The sequence below is a fragment of the Alligator mississippiensis genome, chromosome 1 (assembly GCF_030867095.1).
Source record: "Alligator mississippiensis isolate rAllMis1 chromosome 1, rAllMis1, whole genome shotgun sequence".
Taxonomy (NCBI): Eukaryota; Metazoa; Chordata; order Crocodylia; family Alligatoridae; genus Alligator; species Alligator mississippiensis.
In genome coordinates this window covers 215,800,085-215,824,910 of record NC_081824.1, presented here as the reverse complement: position 1 = coordinate 215,824,910, position 24,826 = coordinate 215,800,085, and the positions used below count along the sequence as shown (strand labels likewise).

Sequence of the window (24,826 nt, the reverse complement as noted above, 5' to 3'; positions counted from 1 at the left end):
ATTTGAGGCACATTTCCTGATCTTCGGGTTGGTTTTTAGGCTTGTCAACCACACCAAGGAAAACAGAAAAAAAAGAAGTGGGAGGAGCAAATAAAAAATACTACAGAAGGAAGACTGAACTATAAAAATATTCATGTTTGAACACACCCCAAAGCACCAGCTGTGCCCTTTTACTATTTGTATTTATTATTCTTATTAATCATTAGAGTGATGTAAGCAATGATAATTGCTGGTCTGTGCTTGGTGCTGTCTAGCACAAACATTTTAAAGTGGACAGCAATGAAACATTTAAGGACACATTCACCTACTTTTGCCCACTCTGGCTGCTGCCAATAACACAGGATTCCTGCCACTGGCTTACAAGTCACAAGACCATTATAGGTAAAAAGAGCAGCCTCAGCAAAAGGCAACCAGTGCAACAATTAAGGCAAAGAGAGGTAGTCAAAGACAATGAGTTAAGAGGCCTCAAAAACAGATACTGACTTCAAACTATCAAGGCTTATTGACCAGAGAACTAGGGGTGATACATTTAGATAGTAACCAAGTTATTAAGCCAATATAAGTATTGTTATATACAATTATTGTTGTAGTTGAACAGCTGGGCTATAATTCCTGTTAACTCTAACATCTGGCAGCAAGCAGTTTACTTCTTATTATATTCAACATCAAAAAGTGTTTTTTACAACACTAGGCACAATAGGGCCTTAGTCCATAATTGGGGTGCCTGCCTATAACACAATACAAACAAAATATTATAAATAATGAAGGGAAAATGAAGTAAAAGATGAAGAAGAAAAACATCTTATGATTGAAGAGACTTACAAAAAATGGTTAGTTGATGAAGGTATCTTTCTAATACAGGTGATAAAGTATGGTTTAGTTCCACAGGTAATGAGGAATGCTTATATTCAGCTTTCTTTATGTGTATTCTAGGGTAATATCTTAAGACAGGTAGGGTTATTTCTAAAAAGAGTGTTGGGTTGATCACTGTGTCTTTGTGAGATCTAGAATCATCTGCAACCCAGGATGTGTTCTCTGCTTTACTGTAATGGTCTGGTTGATATGTATATCCGTGTCCCTGGCCTCCACTGGCTAAGATATCACAAGTGTTCAAGCATGAGGCAGACTCAACTTCTATGGGCTTTAGAAGGTATAAAATGTAATACTGCCACTGGGATTCTCCTTGAGCACGAGTGGTGTGACAGGGCTCACCTGATATTTGGGGCACTAGAAATTACACAATAATCCTCAGTTTTCTTTTGTATCCAAAAATAAGTTTCTAAACATTCCTCTAGGGAAGAAATACTTGAGAATACAAACCAGTTGCCATGCATTGGTTGGTAGCACCTTTTCATGATGTCTTCCTTTAAATAAAAATGAACCGTTTATTCTATACTCTGCTGAATGCTGGCCTGTGAGGACCATGAAAATCCATAGCTAAGAGTCCACTGATTTTATTTATTTATTTATTTATTTATTTTTAAGATGGGGAACCAGAGCAATTGGCAACTCTGTCATCTGAGCATCTTTTTTATGAGGCAAAAGCTGCCAGTTGGCAGATGACAATCATAACATAAAACCTGCCAAGGCCGAGTGGGAGACATAATGGGCGATAACAACCAAAAACATAGGGGACAAAATAATTATTCATGCTAGAACCATAAAATGCCATGAGAGTCATCCACCCCTTTGGCATAAATAACTCTTCTGTTCCCTCAGTTCTATGATTCCGTTTTTCAGGTGTGAATGATTTTACTGAACCAATACAAGGACATCAGGGCCAGGTAGGTACAAACATCATACTTTTACCAGTATAAGTGACTGGAAAGCAGTCTGTACCTGTAACAGAACAGAAGTTTGACACACAGACTGGTTTAAAAATGGCAGAACCTGGTCTAAGATTTGCATCCCCCAACCAAAGGGTGAATGTGTGTTCTGTCGCTACTGATCTAAACTCTGCAGCTTTCAGAATAACTTAAATCGATTCCGCCTTGGGCTTTCTGAATGTCTGTACCTAGCTCCAGTGTGTATAAACAGAGTTACTTTGAGGCTAATTGAGCAATCCACCCAAATTGAGGTACACTTGAGAAGCATACCTGCAACTAAGCAGCACAGCCAGCATAACTACTGCACAAAGGGAAACTCGATAGTATTAGGGACAGCAGGGCCTATTCGATTAAGAAACAGAAGAAATTCCTGCACATGGATTCTGGCTCTGACTTGGATTCATTTTCTAGTCTTGGAGAAGTCACAAGCTTCCTAATCTTGGCTTTGCTTTATGAAAATAAGAATAAAGCCATTTACTGACTTAGATAATTCACCGTATGTTGTTAAAAAAAAAGTAACTTGTTTTTAAGTGTTATGTACATAAAAAAAAGGTTTATGAGAGACAAACAGATGAAAGACAGAGGAGAAAGAATGTAAAAATAAACAAGACAGAGGATAAAATCCAGGCCATAGAATCCTGGAAGTTGTCAGAAGTCTTGCTACTGCTTTCAATGGGCCAGAATTTCACTGGAGAAACTTAAAGTAAAAAGGAGGAGAGAATGTGACAAGGGAAAGGCAGCAAAAGGACAGAGAACCAAGAATAAAGTAAGGACAAAACAAAGGATGAGGAGAGGGTGCTTTGCAAAGAAAATAAAATAAAGCATAAAGAACAGCAAGTATAAACCACAAAAAAGAAAATAAAGTGGAAATAAATAATATATATGCAATATGAATGACAAGAAAGCAATGGACTAATATTTAAGCAAGGAGAGAGCTTTAAGTCAGTGAAATTCATTTATTTCTGCTCCTTTATTGTTCTGTACCTTTGTTAGTACTTAGAGAAAAGAAGGGATATAATGGGTTTTTTGAGCATGTATGTGGGTACTTCAGCCACTAAAGTTAAAAAGCTGGAAGAGGAAACCTCAGAGAAAGCCTACCAGAACACAAAGCCTCCAGCCAGATGAACTTTCCAGCTTATGGGACACCCTTAAAAACATTTATGTGTCTTTACAAGCATGTATAGAGCCCACCACAGGCCTCATCACGGGACTACTCCTCCTGAAGCAGAAGCAACTGGTATTGAATCAAAGAACCTCCCAGTCTCTTCTCTAGGCATGAAGTCAATCAGAATTCTCTCACTGACTCATTGCGCAATCTTAAAGTCATTTCCACCTATGGTGTTGTAAATGTGATGGGTGATTAGGTTTTCTTTTGAGGGAGCACTGAAAAACTGATTCAGAAGCCACTCCAAAGCACCTCTCATGGTAGGATAAAACTTCTGTTGAACAGCAGGTCCTAAGTATTATTGCTTCTGTCATCTATAAGTCTAGGTGGCTGCAAAGTGTGATAACCATAACTGTTGCAATGGAATCAATCACAATGTGCAGCTTGCCAATTAGTTTATATTACTTCTTGCCCCATTATCTACTTCTGAGACAAACAACAAAGCCCACTTTGACCAGTGAGTCTAACAGATTTCAGATTATAGTGACAGGCTTTGTGTCTCGTGCATACCCTATTTTCTTGCATACAATACTCCCCTGAATATAATATATATCTTACTTTTGAAAGACAGTATGAAGGAAAAATGATTTTTACAGTTATGGTTACATAGAACAGAGACAGCACCTAATCTTAAACTGACTCATTTTCCCTTTCCTGCTTAATTAAAGCTCAAACCCTAAGCTGCTGCTGCAGATTAGTCCCCAGGGGTGGATCTATGATTTTGAAAAGAGCTAAAGAGTCTCCAAGGCTGTGATATAGGAGGAGAGAGACCAGGAACAGACAGTAGTAGGCTACCCTAAGAAAGATTAGCTTTACTGGTGAAATATTAAGACCACTAAAAAGAAGAGACTATCATTAATACCTCTGGAGTGTAGAGCAATGCACCACGCTCGCTCAGCTGCCTGAATAGTAATGCAACAGCTGGCACACTGTGGAGCAGAGACCAAAGCAGGATGTTTCTATCCCAGGCAGAAAATCAGCTTCCCTGTTTAATAAATGCACCCCAATTTTGGGGGGTGATTCTGGGGGGAAGGTACATGTGTACGCAAGAAAATATGGTAATTTACACCAACTGGGATTTTTTGGTTAGTGGGAACCCATAAACCATAGTCTGATGAAAGCAATCTTCTGAAAGTAATATTGTTAATCTCTGTCCCTTTTTCAACACCGGGAGAAACAGTTATGTAGATTCATTAATGCAGTGTCCAACATCACTCACACAAACATGACTACAAACAACCTCATCCTTGTAACCAGGTAATGATGTGCTGGGTCTTGAGATGTGCTGATCCCCTTCAAACTCCTACAGAGTACATCAGGATTGAAGGGCATTCAGCACCTCTCTGGAACAGACCAATATCTGTAGAAACAAGCACAGTCTACCTATTCGTGTAACGATCGAGAAATTCAGAGCTAAGAACAAAAAATAAATCTTTAAGCTTATCCAGAAAACAAACATCTACCTCTCCTTTGTTTTTCAGAAAACCCTATTAGAATTTCCTACAACAAAATGCCACATTTTAAACAAAGAATTTGGACCTGAAAGCTTGCAAAGAAATACATTTCTTGCTGCTATTTGGTTGATCTAATAAAAGATATCACCTCTAACCCAAGAGTTTTGTTTGTCATATTTTAAACACAGAATTAAAAGAAAAAATCTGTTATAGGGGGCGAGTTTGCACCAGAAATTTTATATAGTGTAAACTTTCATAAAGACTTTCTTGCACTTATTCACTTTGAATATCACCTGCTCCATACAGAGTCCCACTGACTTCAGTGAAACTATTCCTGAGGCAAGATGAGATTTAATGCGAGTATAGATACTCCTGAATAAGAGCCATGTTTCATTAACATTCCATCCTCTTCTCCAAATGACACCAATACTTTTAAAACTCATGTTAAAACACAAAATATTTGGTTTTAATATTAAATACATGAAAGATGGCAAAAGGGGCTGGTACAGAAACACAAAGCCTCCAAGACAGAAGAAGCAATTTCATTGCACCACCCTCTCATGGGGTACAGTGCATACCTCCCTGTGATATCAGAATAGCAACCACAGGAAAAAATTGTCATGTTTTGTGTATGTTATTAAAATTTTAATAACTACACACACATTAAAGAACGGTCCTAGTTAATCTGTTGACTGCTATCAACCAGTGCAATGCATTTTTATACCATTTCATATTATCTAGTATTGTAGTCATTATTTAGCACATTTACCTAAAGACCTCAGCAGTTAAGATATACAACCCTGCCCACCCTGAAGCTCAATAAATAGTGTTAACCCCTTCACTGGCAGAGGAATAAAGCACAGAGTAGCTAAGTGACTTGTAATATCACCCCTCAAAAAAAATCAAACCAACCCATATTCAAGCGATCAGCATCAGAGATGGAGAATTCTACTCCCTGCCTTAGTCTGCCAACAGTAGATAAAGTTTATCAGGCATAGCCTGAATTGTTACCCTATCATCCTATATCCATATAAAGCTGCTTCTTCCAAGGGCCCCTTAAGAATCACTTGAAACTGTAGAGCAAATCCTGCTAGGCCTATATTTATGTACATAAAAACAGCACACAACACCAATCCACAGCTATTGCTCAGAGAAGTGAGCACCCCATTATTCTGGCTCCCACAGGAAAACATACCAAGGGGTTCACCCTATAGATTTCCATGTGCAAACATAATGGGACATGACCTACAAACACACATGACGTCTCAGACCAAGCTGTAGTTCCTACGTACAGCACCAAAGCTGGAATGAGACATAGGGGAAAAGTGCAGCAACACTCACTCAGTGACAGGAAACCAGGCTTGTTTGATTCATTAGTAGGAAGAAGACAGACAGGAGCCGCTGAGTGGAAGGACAGCAATTTAGGAACCCAACCTAGCAGGTGAGTCAGACTTCCTCTTAGCACATGCGAAGACCTGCACTACACAGTGCTCTGGGCACTTTGTTCTTACTACAGACTCAAATGCTGGGAAATATTTGGATTTGTCTCAGCCAGCCTACAGATGCACATTAACACTAATCTTCAAGTCATTTTCTTTATACTGTTGTAGCACCTGAAGGTCCCAGTCAAGACTGGAGTTCCATTATGCCTGGTGTTGTATAAGCATAGTCTTTGCCAGAAAGAGCCTATTCACATTTAAATGATATGAAGACATTTGGCTTCATAGTTGTCTGAATTCAGAATGCCACTTACAAAAAACTTAATTTCAACCTCCAATGAAATGCAGCCACATCCACAGCAGAACACAGCAACCACTTAGTAGCACATGGCAACTCTACATAACAGAAATAAAAGAGAAAGCCATGAAGATTTTTCCATTTGAAGCAAACTAGTTTGACCATCTCACTGCTGTCACAAAGTGCCTCCTTTTGGCACAGTACCATGATGAGGCTTGGGTTGAATTCTGAACTGGAGGGAAGTGTGAGGCTAAAACACTAGTATTACTTCCTGAACCATTTAGGTGCCTCCTTGGAGAGATACTAACCAAGGATTGATTGTATTTGATGCTTAGTTTGCCAGATTTCATTGAATCATAGCCAGTAGTAGGTGCACATCTAAAGAACACATCTCTCAGGTTCTGAATGTATAAACTGAATGCTGAATGCATTACCAGATATTCCTCAGTGACATTTTAATCAATTGTAATATAATGGGTTTGTACAATGATACTAAGGCAGAAGGCAGGGAACGGCCGAAATTCAGATGAACGCAGCTAACTACGTCTAATGATGCCAAGAAAAGGGTTAAAGACTTCTCTAACAATTCCCTAGCATAGCCAGGAAGAGTCATAACTTACAACAGTGCATCTTATCACAACTTCAAGTAAACTGGACTGGTGAAATTTTTCAATTCACTGTTCTTGCATTAAAATCCCACTTGCAGATAAGGCGTAAATTACTCATGTGAGGTAATGTTACTCATACCAGGTCCTCTCAGATTACCAGCACAGAGGCAGCCATAATTTATTTAGCTGCAAATTTCTCCCTTTTCCATTTGTTCAGATAGTTCTCCTGTTACCCTTGCTTTGCAAAACTTAAAAAACAATAGTAGAAACAAAGGTTTGAATTCACTCTTCCCCTGCCCTTTCCTCAACACTTAATTGCAATTGGAATTATTTAAAAGTCAGCACAAGAGAGCATGAACATTTAATTGTTTTCCTTTTAAAAACAACACAGGAAATGAAATGCAAAAATTGTAATACAACTGAAATTAAAAGTTATAAAGTTTCACAATTAAAATTAGGAAAAGGCAAAAGCTAAGATTGCATTAATGCAACTTTTCACACCTTAATACAACAAATTCCTATATTAAGGGCCCAGTCACTTTAATGTAGACACAGTTGGGTATTTATACCATGCCCATATGAGAGGAGATTGAAGAACAACTTTAATAAACTGTGAATGGCAAGACTAATACCCCCACTTTTCATTTCGTACAGCTGTTTGAATACAGTACATTAACTGTGATATCATCAGCTATTGCTTTACTATTAGCCAGTATTCTGAATATATAAAACAGACAGTTCTTTTTAACCCACAGAATAATTAACCCTCAACTGTTGAAACACCATTGACCTATTTATTTTAGCAAAGAGGGTCTGGATACATATTTGCTTTACATTCTCCAAAGAAAAAAAAAGAAAGAAAAACAAGATAAAGATATCTTGATTGAAAATAAAACATTAAGATCTGACCCAATGCTCAATAAACAAGTTTCATCTCTATACTAGACAATGGAGATACCTTTGGAGACAACACTACCAGAAACATACTTCTCAGCTTTTCTATCTAATTGACTGTGTATAAAACCTGTTATATTCACTGACAAACTCTCTCAATTCTCTTTGAAAAACACAATTATTTCTGTAAAAAATATTTTTGTAATTATTTCTAGAAGCTCCACCGGAGATCCTATACATTTTCCTACCAGAGAAGCCAACCTCACGGACCATCTGTCTGCTAATGTGAACAAGACTGTTCATTTTGTCCCCAGTGAAACAGTCAAGGTAGTAAGCATGGCATTTGGCAGCATTTGAAGACTTGGGTCTAAGCAAATACAGGTTAAATGAACAAATAATTTAAGAAGCCCAAAATAGTTCAGTTTTTTGGTGGCCATCAGTCGTCACTGAGCTTATTCTACCGAGGCTTCCATTTTTATAACAATAGGCAGGGAGTAAGGGACATTAGGGCAGGAAGAAGATAATCCTTTAAAAAAAAAAGCTTTAAAATATGATATGAAAAATAGCTTCCAATATACATATTAAAATTTTCCCTAATATATTATTTCTAAGTTATTTTGAGATGCTTCTTTTTATTCCCAGTCAGTATTGAGGAGTTTTAGCCAAAGATATATGGAAAATCTCACTGAGGAACTGAGTATCCTTAATCTCAGTCCCCTAACCTTGCTTCAACAGCTGATGAAATGAGTTAACGCAGAAAATACAGTCTACAAGGTTAAGGCTTCCGGATGCAGAAAAAACACCTGTCAAAATATGGGTTAACTCTAAACTGAGCTATTGACTCTAAACTGAGCTACATTCCTGTGAAAAGCACTGTAACCCCCACACTCCCCTGAGATTTTCAGTCCAGGCATGCAACAGTAAACAGGTTTACTTTCCTGCTCACTCCTTCCCTAAAGCAATTGGGCAGAGAATGGGTGAGGCCTTGGCTACACCACTCCTACTAAATGGCAGAATAGCTGAGCAAGAGCAAGAAAGAGGGAAGAAAAAAATTATGACTCAAGAGAGTCCTCGCTGAGTCATAATGCCTCCCAGAGCTAGTCCTAGGTTGGTGCGGTTACCCCTTGCTCACGGCTCTGCCTACAGTCAAGCAGGGAAGAGGAATGGAAATTAGAACATATCATTTCTCAGAGATCAGGTGCCAGTCATCTAATTCCAGCTGAAATTCCTTGGCTCCAGCTAGACTAAAAGATATGCAAGTTAAAAACAAAATTGAATTTACCTGGAAAAAATGGTATCTTGCTCCTCTATGCAAATAATGTGGGTAATTTAGGTACTCTGAACTCAAAGGAACTAGTCAGAGAAACAACAAATGCCAGGATCTAACAAGCTGCATAAATAATATAATTATGTATCTGTTTAGGTAGTTTTACATACACATGCACACACATCTACATATAATCTACATATATTTTATTTACACACACACGTGCACACATAGGCATAACAAGCACTTTCTATGCCATGGGAGGGCAGCAGCCACTGCCATTCTTGCCTTCCCCTCAGACTCGACAACAGGAGCTGATGCTCCAGGTGCCCAGTCCTAGTGAAACTAATATATATGTGTACACACAGAGTCACACTTGCATAAAATGTACCTTACCAAATTCTCTCAAAGGGCTTGATCCTAGCAGAGCACAGTACTACTCAACATGGAGCATAAATTCATGGGAATAGTCAGGAACATTAAGAAAAGCACTGGCCTCCTTCAAAGGAGATTAGGCTAAAGTGAATTAAGATCACTTCACTTCTGAGAGCATTCACACAATAGTTTTACCATGATTTTAACTTTACACTACTAAGTAATTTACATTCACTCTTCTCTAGTGTTCTTACATATTCAAGCCAATAGATTCATAGGGTTAAGGCAAGAAGAAAACATTAAAATATCCACCCAAACTTGTTTATCATGGACACTTACATTTCACCATGACCATTGTACTGAGCCCAATAACCTATGGTTTGGGAAAAATCTATCTTTCAGAAAGGCATCCAGTCTTGATTTGAGGACGCCCAGAGATGGAGAATCCACCACTTTGGTAGTGTGTGATGGTGGATAACCAATAGTTAGGATGTCAGACTTTGGCTGTGAATGTATTTCTTCATCTCTTAATTTCTGTTACTGGTATTTCTGCTTGGTTAGCAAGCACATGGCACTCACAATGAATAGGTTTCACTTTTTTGTGTTATTTTTTTTCAAAATATTTGAGAGTTATTTGGATCTTCCATTTTTAAGAAGACATTAATTTTGAAAATACAGCATTTTTAAGGCAGTGTGTATTTGTTATTATAAACCTAAATTTCCAGGATGCAGTAACTACCCTAAAAACTCCTTGGGCCGCATTATTTTGATATATATTCAGAATAATATGCAAATTACATAGGTCTTAAACTGAGAATTTCTCCTGCTACTAACTTTTTAACATATTCTCTCTCAAAAATAAAAGGCAAACAAACAAGGACAACTTGATGTGTGGAGTATGAGGAGGCTGATATGGATCTAACATGTCAAGAACCCATATAGTAACAGATGCCAGACCCTAACTATGTAACCAAATATGATAGCCTGTACTGAGGGCTTCCACTGACCTCACTTAAATTTTTAAAATGTAGCCTCAAGAATGAGAGGCTGCAAGAAATACATTTTTGCCTACCTTCTTGTGTTTGCATGAATTAAAAAGAAACAGGAGGACATACAAATATTAACAAGTATATTTAAAGTTCCAGCTAGCACATTATCTGTAAATCATGCTACAAAGTATCAGTGCAAGTGAGACAGCACCCTGGTTAATCAGGGGAAAATACCTGCAAACAAAAGAGAACAGGCACACTACTAGGACTTGGAGTTACCTTCTTAAAACACTGTTTCATCTGGAGAAGAAACAACATAAAAACTAATTTCTAAATTGCAATGTGAGTCAGTGTCTGCTAAGTTACTTGCATAGAGAGAGAACCTGCTTGGGGTTATGGCAGCGTTGAATCTCATCATATTCTATCACTCTTACAAATAACTCCTACCAGGCAGTAAGTTTGAGAATATAGAAAGATTTAAGCATCCACTCAGGGTATACCTGTCCTCACAAGTGTTATGTACACTTTATTTAAAAAGAAAAATGCAAGACAACAAGATGTACATGTTGGCTATTTTGTTCAAATAACCAAAACAGGAACCAGAAGAGATTGCTTAAGTTAACAAAGTTTTATAGGCTTCTCATTAAGTTTTAAGTTGTTTTTAAAGCACTATTTATTAGTGAGAGCTAGTTACTCATTTTGATTGAGTGTGATGTAATTTGATTTTTTTTAAAAGTCAAGAGCCCTAATATTGAACACTCAGGGCTCTATTCACCCTTCAGTGAGTGTGTGCGTAAATCCCATTAACTTTATTGGTAGTTGCATACGAGTATCCAGGGAAGAATCAACTCCTTAGCAATAAAGATTAGAAATAACGGAAAGCTTATTTTTCTGTAATGTGTTTGTACACCAACGAGTCACACCACATTTAGTAACTCTGCTATGAGACAAAATGGATGGGTATGCGCAGAGAAAGCTGTACTACATAACATGAATGCAGGAAGATCATCCGTGCAACTGTCCCTCTTGGTACAGCCATACATACTACTTCAGCGGCTGTCTGAATATTTTTAAATGTTTGACCAAGTCCTACTGTTTTTATTTCAAAATGTTTACAACTAGGTTTTAAATGACATTTTTATGGCAAAGATGACTGAATTTTGAATAACTGCAGTAAGTTGGGCCTGATCACACAAATACTTCCTAATGAATGCAATAAGGACTATAACCAGTGGTAAGCATTGGCAGGTTTGCCCATTTAAAAAAAATGAATTAGCAAACTATTTCCTAAAGAAATTAACTTACTAAGTAGAAAAAAATAAATCCAATAAGCAACTGTAGACTAATGAAATATTAGTTCTCGTAAATATTTTTAAATGTATTTTATGTGCTTTAGAATGTAATACATTTAGGATATAGGTATTACAGAAAATGGTATTTTTAAAAATTAAAATAGGGGTTCAGTCACTACATTTCTGACAAAATAGTGTCAGGTCTTGGATGTTAATTAGTCCTTACATAAACCGCAACAAAAGTAAAATATTCTAACACCTCCTAAGTATTGCAGCAAATCTGTTCTACAAAAATGAAAAAGAATTCATGAGCCCCGTGTGATAAGATAGAGTGTAAGATAGAGGTAGACAAATTTAATTCTGTTTTAATTTTAATTATTGGTTCACTTCAGATTCTTAAGGTAGCCTTAATTATTTTTGTTATATAGTTCTTGTACCTTTTATATTGATGCCCTATACTAGTGCATCTGAGTTCAAATATATTTTGAAAAGGGCAATATTTTCAATTTTAAGTAGATTTTAGCAGCCAGAATTTGAGACTAACTGCAAAAATGAACCTAAAGGAAAAATGTAATATTTTTCAGTGGTTAACTTCAAGGCAGATCAGTATCACCTGCAGAGTTAGAGTAATATATTCGACATATTTTGGAGAGTTACTTTAGTCATAATATGAGATTACCTTAGACAGCCTGACAATCATCAGATATGCTGTATATTGGATCCTTTTTTTTTTATAACTCTTCATTTGTAAAATAAAACTGCTTTTACAATAATATTTCCATTTGCAAAAATATATACTACATAATTGCATTTTGTTTAGAGAAGGCCTGCATAGCTGTGCAGTATCAAAAAACTATTACTACATAAATACAAGTGTTGCTTTATTATACTGATAAGACACACCATTACCCAAAAAAGGCCATCTAAAATGCTACAGTTTCAAACATTTAAGACTGTAACAAAAATGACTGAGACTCTTGTATCAGTTTACTATCCTTCAACAATTTCCCTGACAGTGGAGTCAAATAATGTTGAATTATGGACCTTCTTACAGGAAGTCTTATTTCATGTTCATTTTTTGATCATTTCCCTGCTAGTCCCTATAGGAATTTGGCCATTTGCCGACTTTCCTTTAAGAGTTTTTTGTATACATAATTGGCCTGTGTATGATCATTTTGCCAAACATTTGTATTTTACATTTGTTCAACAAGTTTATTTTACATAGGAAAATACTGTTGTCCCTATAAAAATGAAAACATATTACCAACATACTTAATTTGAATTTGCGTTAGCTAGTTTTATACAGCCCACTCTTTAAAAAGCGGGTTTATAAAAGCAACCGATATACATGCTATTGTGAGGTAAGCATCATCAGCTTTTACAGTTCAGGCTACAATACCTGGGAGCCAAGGTGAAGTAACTTTACAGGAAAAGGCCCCACGGTAACAGTTTAACATATTTGGATGACCTACAAAACTGAATTTCGACTTATGTGACTACAGACACTCTTTGTTTTTTATAGCACGAACTTGCACTACATAATTTTCCAACCAACGCCAAGCAACAGCTGTGCTTTAAATCTTTGAGGGCGACGACAAACATTTTTCGAAAAAAAATTTAAACATGCAAATGTTTGAAAAGTTAATGATTAAAACCCATTTATTTTGGAAGTCCTGCAATTGGGACAATAAGTCAAACCCTGGCTTTTTTTGTAAAGACTTGCTGTGCCTTTAATTCTTCCGGGGGGGGGGGGGTGGAAGAAAAAAAAAGAAAAAACAAGAAAAAGAAAAGAAAACCCTGGCCTTTTACTTTGGGAATCATAACAATAGTAAACAACAACTCTACAGGTTCCATAAAAGCAGGCACTGGGGTCACTCTTGTGGGAGAGGGATGCTGTTTTAGTGACCTATTGCCACTGAGCTAGTTAAATCACTGAACAATGGTTAGTGTTATGGGGCTTTACTTTGCAAAACCTAGTATTAGTGTCATGGCTTTCCATTAACTGTGGGACTTAAAGGCGCTGGCAGTGTGGGGCCAATAAGGAAAGAAGAAACAAGGAGGAAACCATCTAGATACATATACATATACATATACATATATAAACTGGGACGTGTAGGACGCACAGCATAAGGAAGCCAAGCCCTAAGACCAGCTTTTACCTCCTGACTCCTTCAGGCCTCTCAGGCGGACAAGTGCGCGGAGCCCCGGTGGGGCTGCGGGCTGGAAGGAGGGCGGCCGCGGGCTGCGGAGGGCGGCGCACGGGCGAGGGGGGCAGCCCCACGGGGCCGGAGCGGGCCCGGCGGCTGGCCCGGCGAGGGGCTCCGCTCTGAGGGGCGCGGGGAGCAGTGCCGGCCGGGCGGGCGGGCCGGGCCGTGTGGGGGCGGGCGAGGGGACAGCACGCGCCCGGACCGTGCGCTCCTTGCAAAATTGGCACCGTTTGCTGCCTGGCACTTCTGAGGACCACCCCTCCCCCGCCCGGACCCCTGCCACCACCGTGCACCGCCTGCATGCCGGGGCGGTGGGAAGCTGGGAGTGGTGGGGGGGATTCTGGCTTGAAAGCCCGGCATTTAGGCGTGCTCGTGCCCCTCCCTGCGCCTCTCCCGGCCGCTGCCCCGGGACGCAGCGGGGGCTTCCCTCTCCTGACACCTGCAGGGGCCCCACCGCGGGCCGCGCTGCCTCCGCCGCTCCCCCCCGGCCCCCTGCACGGCGAGTTGGGCTTCTTCCCCACAATTTACCCCTCCCCCCCAGAGTTTCCTCCCCCAGCTCAACTTTGCTGCCTGAAGCCAGATCTGGGTGGACCCCCAAAAAAACACAACTACATAGAGTGAGTGCATCCCTCTCCCCCTGAGCCAGACGAAGAGCTCCCCCCAGCTCCTTCCCTACGAAATGCCACCTCCAACAAGTTAAAGGGACGCTGGACTTCGCTTGGGCCAAGCCAAAGCAGCGGGGCCTGGCTATCTCCAGCGCAGCCTTGGCTAGCTGAAGGGAAAGGCCTGCATCTGGCCAGCGGTTTAAGAAGGGGGGGGAAGATGGCGATGCACTCCCAATACCCACCCTGAAGCCTGAGCGCCCCCCCCATCCCTTCCCCAAAACTATCACTTCCCTTCTTTTAGCTTTCACTTTAATAAAATAATGATTCGTTCGGAAAATGGGGTATAAATCTTCATTTTGGAGGCAATTAAAGTGTTGATTTCATTCGTGCCCCTAAGCGATTCTTGTAATTTGCTCAAATGGCTTTATGTACCCGGCGCTCCGGAGCTTTTTAGAAGCCCATTTTCTAGTTAGACTTGTTGGATTGCAATTTGGATTCAACAGCAGCGGCTCTCCGAGTTTTTCCTAGTCTGGATGGGAGCTTCACAGCTCCCTGGGTTTAAAACGTTATCTCGGCTGCGCCACCCAACAAGAGCATCCCCCGACCCTTCCTCCCCACGTTTCCATCTTGTTTGCAGCCCCTCATGGAAAGAGAAGTTGAGATGGACAAGGGGGACTAGACTGACCGACAGACAGGAGGAGCGCCGCGCTATCCTTTAGGAACTGTTGAAAGCTATTGCAGTCCCAGCTTCATTTTTTTAAAAAAATCCCAGATCCCTGGGTTTCTTGAAGGTTCATGCCTTAAGTTAAACCCTGCTCCTTCACTAGGATATAAATAACAGGCTGCCTTTGCGTCTTCCGTACATAGGGGGAAAAAATTTAGGGTAATACTGAAGCTGAAGTGCAGTGCAGTGCACCTTTAGTAATCTATGAAATAACTCCTGGTTGACACTGTTCTTGATAATGGCAAAGCAGCTAAGGAAACTCCTGTCTGCTTGACTGCGCTTTGCTTTAACAAAAGGAAGCCTCCAGAGTCAGCCTGATTACTCCTAAGACTGTATATACGAACCAGATCATATAGAAGAAATAACTTCAGCTCTTAGTTGGGGGGAGGAGGGGGGGGGTTCACGGCCAAACACTTCCAAAGGAAAAAGAAAAGAAAAGAAAAGAAAAGAAAAGAAAAGAAAAGAAAAGAAAAGAACCCCCGCCCCCAACACACACACACACACTTAAAGCATTACACAGTTCAACCTAAGGATTCCCAAGCGCCTAAATAGTCCAGAAGCCTGCTCTAGCTTTGGTAACCTCTTGAATTAACCCAAAACCTTCCCATTAAAAAAAAAAAAAAATCACAATATCAGCCGGGAAGGGGGTGGGGGAAGCTTGCAAAAGTCATCACTCCAGCTCGCCCTGGGTGTAGCAGGCAAGCATGGGGCTCTCTCCCCGCTCTAACACAGATATGCTACAAGGCACTAAAGCAGCATTTTTGAAGAGACGGTTTGAAAACTTCCGAGATCAATGAAAATAAATTAAAACCTTGGTCTCGTTTTATTTTTCTATTAAGGAAAATAAAATGGGCGCGCTTGCAGCAGGCGGCCTGTGCACAAAGCAATGTTCACTGAGGTCTAAAAGCGTTCGGCCAAGGAAAACTGACAAGACAGACTAATGAACCGTAGAGACAGGAAGAAAATAGCCAGTATTTGCTAGATTTCAAACCCTCTCTGTCTTCCCCGGACCACCTATCTCGGATTTTATTATTATTTTTGTAAATGGCTCCAGCCAGCCCTTTCTAAGCAACCAGAAGCCACCGATTCGCGGCTAACGCTTCTATTATGATAAAGGGTAAATAAAATAAAGACAAAAATTAAAAGCGACAAGAAACAGGTCAAGTTTGCAGGCAATGCTTTTACAAGCTCATCTCGCCAGGTCGAATCCGGGAGCAAGCCTTAATGAAGCAATAATAGCCACATTATTCAAAAATTTTCATTTCGATGGAAATTTATCTAAAAGGGACTTAATCATATGCAAATAATAAAAGGAGGCGTAGTGACCCAGCAAGCGATCTGCATACAAATTTGAGCGTGAGCAATCCTGGAGAGATCATACCTGATCTGTTAGATTTGCTGATCTTGTTATGTCTTCACTGTCTGATTTTGATCCGCCTTCTCTATCGTCTATCACCAAATCGATAGGCATTTTTCCTTTCAAACAGCTAATATACCGATGGCAGAAATTGTCACATAATTCGTGTACCTACATTATGACAGAAGTAAGAAAAAATGAAAATATAATCAGGAGCACATAAGTGAAATTGACAAGTGCAATCAACCAGCCCCCCAACCCCTTGTGACATCAAAAGTTCTAAATAGGGGAAACACACTGCAATTATCCCCCGGAGACCTCTAGACGCATCCAGAATTAGGAATAACTTTCTTTTCTTGCAAAATAGAGATATCCCAGAAAATTGACAGTGACAAGATGATTCACAGGCTACAACATATTCAACACCCGTGTTAAATTCATCTGCTCCCGGAGCTGTGGCCATTAGAGAAGTGACCTGTATGGGTGACATTTAAGGTAAACTATTTAATTTCATCCAGTTATTTCATCATAAACCCTTTCCAAAGGGGTATGAAGAGAAAAAAGGTGTTTTGTTGTTGTTGTTTTTTAAAGCGGATGCACTGCACTGAAATGCATTATAGGCATCCATGACCTTAAGTCCCGAGTCACTGTAATATACTTGTACTTGAGCTTCCACTATTAATGGGTATATTTTAACACATTTCACGTCGAGCGAGAACAACCTGCCTCTTACGGCTCGATAAAGTGGCTGAGGTTCTAAAGAAACTTTTCAACTCTTTTAAAACCTCTCAAAATGTTTATTTTTAGGAGAAAGGGAATTCTCTGGCTGGCCAGCTATCAATTACGTTTTTAAAATCCACAGGCAACCTGAGTGTGGCTTCCAATGAAACGTTCGTTTGAATTACATTGAATTATTATTATTATTGCTGCTGAGATTTTTAGACGAGCAACCAAAAAAAAAAAAAAGACTGCACGAGGGCTGCATCCTCTTTCTTCCGCTTGGAGGTGTACAATATGCACAGAAACAAGAAACTGACACAACTATCAACTCTGCTTTGTCTCAGCAAAATGTTACAGGATAATCTGTGCCCTGCCTCTGACCTGCAGATGGCTCTTAAAAAAAATCCCGACCAAACTAACTGAAACCAAACAAAGTACCTTCACCCCCGCCCCCCACCAAAGGAAAAAAAAAGATTAAAAAAGAAATCTCAGGGCCTGGGCTGAAATAACAAACAAACATCATTCAGAATATCATTTGCGGCACACAAGACTGCAATTCTTTATCCACAGCCAGCAAAATATTACAGTGAACTTTGTAACAAAGTATTACAATGTCGGGGCGTTTGTGAGCCTGGTTTTAGAGGCTGAAATTGTAATTAAACTGCGAAGAGAAATGGACGCCAAGATTGGTCTTGACACTAATTACCAGAAAGAAAGACATTTATGCAAATTTACCAGAAGCCTGAACTTCAGCAATACCGAAACGTATGAGGAGGAGAGGGGGGAAAAAATTACCTTCTCTAATTCCAACAGATGAAACCTTAATACTTGTATGGCTTGAATCATCTGCAAAGATACAAACAAGAGGAGTATCTATCTCATTCCTGCATTTCTGCACATATCCCCCCAGCCGCCCCTGCTGTAGTCTATAACTTGACTTTTTAAAGTAGTAAATAAAAAGTTGTTTTGATTTATGGCAATAACACTAAAACTTAATAGCAGTGGCTTTGTACGCTGTTTAACAAGAAGCGATCTAGAGTTTTAAAAAAACCCTATTGCAATGAAGCAACTAAATTATACGGATCATAAAAAATTCCTTAAAAATGCAATCTAAAACTACATCGTTGGCCCCTCGTTCAGCAAAGCAGGGGGAAAAAATATTACGAAGAAAAGGCAAAGTATGTGTTTATCCTTAAGAGGGGGGAAAGACTGTATTTTTAGTCAGGTAGTTAAACGGTGCATCTCCATCCACAGCCTTCGTTTACATTTCCCATAAAGCTGTTTAAAAGACCTCAAATACACTGGTGTAATCGTAGATAAATCCACGCTCTGCTTAGGCAGGAAAGACTGCCATAAATACCCCAAACTCTCGTTTGGGATGGTGCTTTCTTTATGGACCTCGTTATGCGATTTTACTTAAACAGAACTGCTACACTGTATTACTTGTAATTAAGAAAGCAAGCAAGAAAGATCCACGTGAGAAATGCTCAATTTAGACCCCAAACGCTTGTCAAGGCTTCGAGCCACCTCTCAAAAGACCCAGGAATGATTTAAAAGAAAAAGAAAAAAAGGGAGCGTTGTGAACTCTTACCAAGTTATCCAGTTCAGGATTAGAGGAAAAGAGGGGTTTCTCTGCTCGGATCTAAATATGAGAAAGGGGAGGGAGGAAAAAAAGGATTTGAAATATGGAAGCAGAAAAAAGCAGACGTTATTATTTCTTGCTTCATTACACTGTCGGGTCCATTATGTAACCTTTCGTGCAAAGCTCTGACTAGCTAGATTTAGTACATCATAGAAACACTTAAAACAAGTGAATCAAATACATCGGGGAAAAAAAAAACACCCGGCCAGATCTTAGCAGTTAGTGTAAGCTAGCTCGGATCCACAGTCAAAGTTAAAAGAAAAAGAAAAAAAAAAGAAAAAGAAAAAGAAATACATAGCAGAGATGTTACTGAATTGACTGGGATGACACCACGGAGCTATTTGGCCATTTTAGCAGCCTGCCTCTCGTCAAAGGAGACTTGTCCCCTTGCTAGGCATTTTCTTTTGCCTTCCACTTATTTTTCCTCCCCGAGATGGATCGGTGCTGACCTGTTTGGCGAACACTGCTATGTCTTCGTTGAAAGACTCTGAGGAGCAGACATCGCCTCCCGCTACCCCGGGCTCCCGGGGAGTGCATGTAGCTAATTCACATTTCTCAAAAATCAGTGCTAAAAGAGGGAACAGGGGGTGTCTGAAAGAAAATACAATAGTCACAGACAAAACAGTGGTTAGTCCCGGAGCAGTGCGGGCAGGGCAGCAACCAAGGTGATCTCTCAGCGGAGCCCAGCACCTCCACCCCGGCTGCACCCCCACCCCCCAGCAGCGCTCACCTACCCTGCAACCGAGAGCCCTGAAGTCGAAGGCCCTGAGCCATGGGACTGTGGCTGATGATCGCTTCAGCATATCTGGCCAGAGAAATTGTTAACATTTGCTAAGAATAAAACCAAAGCGGTTCCAGCAGCCATTTTGAATGAACTTTCCTCTCCTCTTAGTTTTTATTTTAATTTCGTGGGATGATGACTTTTTTATTATGATTGTGATTAGTTGGTTTAAACTCCCCTTCGAAAGAAGGACTTCCTCGGGGAGAGAATGAGGAGTTGGGGGGGGGGGGAACACCAGGCTCTCTGGAGTCGGATGTGGAACGTGTAAATCCCACTTTGCTTCGGTAGTGTTCAAGCTGGGAGCTGCTAACTTGGAAGGCCAGCTAAGCTGCTAGTGAGTTGCCCCCATCCGGGCAGCACAAAGTGCTCCAGCGCCCCACATGAACCAACTTCAGTCGCCTGAGCACGCTTGGAGATGGGGCAGCCTTCTCCGCCCCCCCGCCCCCCGCGCACACACACACTTACACTCCTAATAGGCGCTGCCCACCCCACTTTTCTTTTTCTTTCCCACAGATTATTGCACAAATTGGGCTGATCAGGAGATGCCTTTAATATTTAACATTAAATGCATCGAACCTGGAAATATATTTACCAGGTGCTCTGATTTTTCTCTCTAGCTTCAGTAACTCCCAAGTAGAAATTCTAAGTAATTCCTTGAAGAGCTCGACGGATCCTTTCCTAATTTTCAGGGTCTTTCTAACAATATGGGCTCACTTTCCCTCTCCCCCCTTCCACCCCCCGAGTTTCATACCTATTCGAGAGGCTTGTGAACAAAGGGGTTTAAGCAAATCCTGCAGATTGGTGATAAGCAGATAAAGAAACAGGATGAGAGGCTGGTTCTGCTACAAAACCAACTCCTTGCAGCCAGATTTTAAAGGGGATCTGAAAGTTGACTTCAACTTAATTCGCGGCAAATTAAATTTAAAGGCATCTCCTGATCAACCCGACAGATCAAGCCCCATTGCAATGGCCTAGAAACTATTTTCTAAGTCGTGGCACCGAGATGTACCAAATGCTGTTAGGAAAACAATAAACAGGACACCGCTCAAAGAAACAACCCGTATATGTGCTCCGCCACAGCGCATTATATATTAATAAAGCTAAAAGTTTGGTTCAGCGGGGAGCAGTTCAAAGTATCTTTACCTCTAAACTCTTTGCAAAGATTTACTTCCCAAAACAGATTGCACCATGGAAATGTCCTTCCCCCCCCCCCTTGGATCGCAGCGTTAATGACTGATTTTCTTTCAGCTCGAAGCTTGGCGAGCTTTTCTGCTTTAAAGTTGTGATCGAGCCCACAAAGGAGCCTACATTTAGGAAACTAAGTTGCTTTCCATACAAGGGAGAGCATACACGCACAGTCAGTCTCTCTCTCTCTCTCTCTCTCTCTCTCTCTCTCTCTCTCTCTCTCTCACACACACACACACACACGCACGCACACAAATAAGGCAAGTTATCATATTTTAACTTGAGCCATACTTCTGGGAAACTTCGTACACAGTTTGAGCCCTTTGGAAAGTAAATCTTCTTTATGGAACATTTTCTCGTCCAGAGTAATGCGAGGCAAAGAGGGAGGGGAAGGGAAAAAAATCCACCCTAAAATTTGCATGCAATTATCATGGGTCCCAAGCATTTACCTACTGTCTGAGGTTCAATGGCTTTACTCTGCCTTCATCAGCTAGGGAAAGAAGGGAATAATCACATCTCGACTAATAAACCTGATGCCAGCTGTACCTACCCATAAATGGCATCTTTATCTCTCTTTAAAGCGTCATTGACAGAGGAGCCCATGCTGGGGGGCATGGCGTTGGTGTGAGCTGTGTGTGGGTATTGATGAGAGTGCAGCGGAGGACCGTGATTCAGATGGTGAACAGGCTGCATTGACCTGGCGGCATGAGGATCCCCATACATGGTGGTGGGGATCCCTACTCCATCCATCCCACCGTAATGGGGTATATCGTCGTACTGCATGACAGACAGGAAAAAAAGGGTCAGAAGGCCAGTCGTGGCTGGAGGTTCAAGCGGGGAGATGCAAGGCTATAAGAGGGGGGCTGTCGCCTGAAATGGGACCGGGCAGTGCTAGACCTAGGATCCCAAAACAAAGCAGCCCCAAATTATAAGGGAAGAGAGTTCTTAAAAAAAAAAAAAAAAAAAGGCAATGCTCCAATAGGCCTTTAAAATGCATGCATTCAGGATCCTTCAAAAGCATCCCGGAGCAGGGCAGAAGGGGAAGTAACCGAGGTTTCTTTGGGCGGACGCTCCAAATAAATACATTAGGGCACCGCTGAGAAGTTGCCTGGTTCAGCCTGCCTCTACAGCAAAAGTTAAAACGAGGACACCTATTATTAACACGTGAATAAATGCGGGCTTCTTATTCAAGGTATTTTTCTGCGCCTGTGTGCCACCTTCCAGAGTGGAGGGCATTTGCTCGGATTTAAATGGCCAATTCAGCTCTATTTAACAACAACAAAAAAAACCCCTCTTCAACACTGGCTTGCATGCGCCAGCAAAGGCTGAGCCACGTCTCTAATTATTGCCGCAGAATTTCAAATTCTGCCACTCCCATGTGGAGGGGGAAAAAAAGGTTGTCAACTGAAGCAGTTATTAATTTTAAGGTACCCCGTCGTAAACTTTCCTCCTGATCAGAAGTCTGACTCCCATGTATCAATGATCATTTCCTATGCCAAAGTTTAAATAGCAAAAGAGGGGAGATTTTGGACTCCCAGCTCGTCTACACACACTAAGGTCAAAATGCTGCAAATGTTTGCATTGGGCTGCTGGAAATTCTGAATTTCATGTGAAGGGTTTTCTTTGTGAAAGATTTAAGAACCGAAAGTTAAAGTGGTTCGGATGCAGAAGAAGGGACTGCCACTTCTAATCTATGGAAAGCAAAGACGTGAACAAATAGCTTTAAAGAAGACTGACACTTAGCTGAACTGAAAAAGTCAAGGCAAGTTTGTCAGTACAGTAACTTTCTTTCACAAAGAGTACTCGGGGGACAAAACACAAATTATGCAAGCAATTGTACTTCTGGACCTTACTTTCTTTTAAAAACTCTCTTCGCTAGGCTGGGTTGATCCCTCCCAACCATTTTCCCCAGTCCTCAATTCAAGTGGTAAGTCTCGAGAAATAAAAAAAAAATAGCATTGCATCCAAAACAGCACTGTCTAATCATAATAAATTCATAAAGTGCATGCTCGTTATGTCTAACTCCAATTTGGCAACTTGGCCAAAAGAGAGTTCAGACTACAGCCCTGCACAGTTGTGATGGCAAAAAAAGTTATGTTTACTCCAAGTTGCAAGTTATCTTTTTAAAAAGCGACCCTTGCATATCATCACTACCATAGCAAGATGTTCAGAGACATGCAGATCTTAAAATATTTTAAGCCCTGGCGAGTTTTAAAAAGGCATTGTTAGGACTTTATCTGTAAAACTAATAAATACATAAGCTGCAGTTGCATGCGATAATGTCATTAATACAGAGAAAGCTTGCCTTTTCAATGAGATGTCTGTCACAGGCATTGATAGAAGCAAGAAAATGTCAACATAAACAGGTTTTAAGTCTACAAGTAAAACTAATAAATCCTCTCCCATCAGGACACCGCTGTGTGTCTCTGATCCAAAGAGGAGGCAAAAAAAGAAAAAAGAAAAAAAAAACTTTTTCGCAGCGTGTCGGCCACGTTTCAATATTATTTCACATTTGAATTCCAAATTTGTTGTTTCATACGTACCCTTTGCGCCATCGGCCTGGCTTGCTCCCTTCCTACTTCAACTTCTAATATATCCTCTTTAAGGCCAGTGTGAAAAGAAACAACGCAAACTCCCCCCCCACCCAAAAAAAATTGTCAAAATCCCTTAGCGTCGCCAGCAATGGGAGCAATGGAGTAAAATCTTCAGCTTGCTGGATCTCAGAGAAGCGATACAATAATTCAGCATTAAAAAAATAAAATTAAAAAAAAAACTCTCCCTCCTTCTCTTTCTTTCTTTCTCTCTCTCTCTCTGTCTCACTCTCGCCCTCTCGTTTCCAAGACAGCAGCGGGGAGAAAGCAAATATCCTTTCCCCAAATCAGTTTTTTTTTTTAAAAGTGCCCCTCAAACCCAACTACCAAGTCTCATGGCTTTTTGCCACTCCAGCTGTCAATCAAAGACGAGGTTGTCAAGGTGGTGAATGAATGATGACGATCCGCTGTGTGTGCTTCCACTGGTCAGGACACCTCAAATGTTAATATTCAAATGCATAAAGGTCTAAAGCGCTGGCTTTTTTTTCCTTGAATCAGTCCTAATTCCTAATCAGCTCTCGCTCCTGCTCTCTCTCCCCCCTTTGCAAGTGCTGCAACTGGAGAGGCTAGAGGAAGAGGGTTAAAAAAATGTCTGTCTGAGTTTGTCTTAAAGGAGCCACGATCGATGCTGCCTGCTGCCAGTCCCCCGTGCGTGTGTAAAGTGTGTGTTGCACAGGCGGAGAGGTTGATTTGGACCAGAATGCTGGAACCCGGAAGTAGTGGTGGCCATAACAGGTCGCGTCTTACACAATGCACTGGGCTGCAGCAACTGCGCTCCCAGCGCAGGGGTGGGTTGGGCGAGACGCGAGCGGCGGAGCGGGCGGAGAGAGCAGCTGCAATTAACGCCGCGCCGAGCCGAGCCCCGCGCGCACCCGGTCCGGCCGTGTGTGTGTGTGTGTGTGGTGGGAGAAATCCCGTGCAAGGAGTGTCTGTGTGTGTGTGTGAGTGTGTGTTGGGAGAAAACCTATGCAAGGGGGGGAGTGAAATCCTGTGCAAGGGGTTTTGTGTGTGTGTGTTTGGTGGGAGAAATCCCATGCAAGTGGGGGGTGGGGGGGTGAGTGAAATCCTATGCAAGGGGGGTGTATGTGTGTCTGTGTGAGTGTAGTGGGAGAAAACCTATACAAGGCGGGGGTGCGAAATCCTTTGCAAGGGCGGGGGGGTGTGAAATCCTGTGCAGCGGTGGTGTATGTGTGTGGTGGGAGAAATCCTGCACAAGGTGTGTGTGTGTGTGTACGTGTGGTGGGAGAAATCCTATGTAAGGGGGGGTGTTGGCTGAGAGAAATCTTATGCAAGGTGTGTGTGTGTGTGTGGGTACTGGGAGGAATCCTGTGCAAGGGGAGGGGGTGCGTGTGGTGGAGGAATCCTAAGCAAGGGGGGTGTGTGTGTGTGTGTTTGTGTGTATATGTG

The 24,826-nt window shown here is 41.1% G+C and overlaps 1 protein-coding gene across 1 annotated transcript in view; it reads right to left on the bottom strand.

Annotated features, from left to right (window-relative positions):
* Positions 1–24,177, bottom strand: part of MEIS1 (Meis homeobox 1) — a 124,770-nt gene extending 100,593 nt beyond the window's left edge. The window contains exons 1-6 of the mRNA XM_006264785.4: positions 23,372–24,177; positions 21,379–21,605; positions 19,312–19,453; positions 18,812–18,862; positions 18,016–18,066; positions 16,525–16,671 (exon numbers count right to left, since the gene is read on the bottom strand). Coding sequence (XP_006264847.1) covers positions 16,525–16,671; positions 18,016–18,066; positions 18,812–18,862; positions 19,312–19,453; positions 21,379–21,605; positions 23,372–23,383 — 630 coding nt within the window. The 5' untranslated portion in view covers positions 23,384–24,177. The remainder of the gene's footprint in view (positions 1–16,524; positions 16,672–18,015; positions 18,067–18,811; positions 18,863–19,311; positions 19,454–21,378; positions 21,606–23,371) is intronic.
* Between the last annotated feature and the right edge of the window lie 649 nt (positions 24,178–24,826).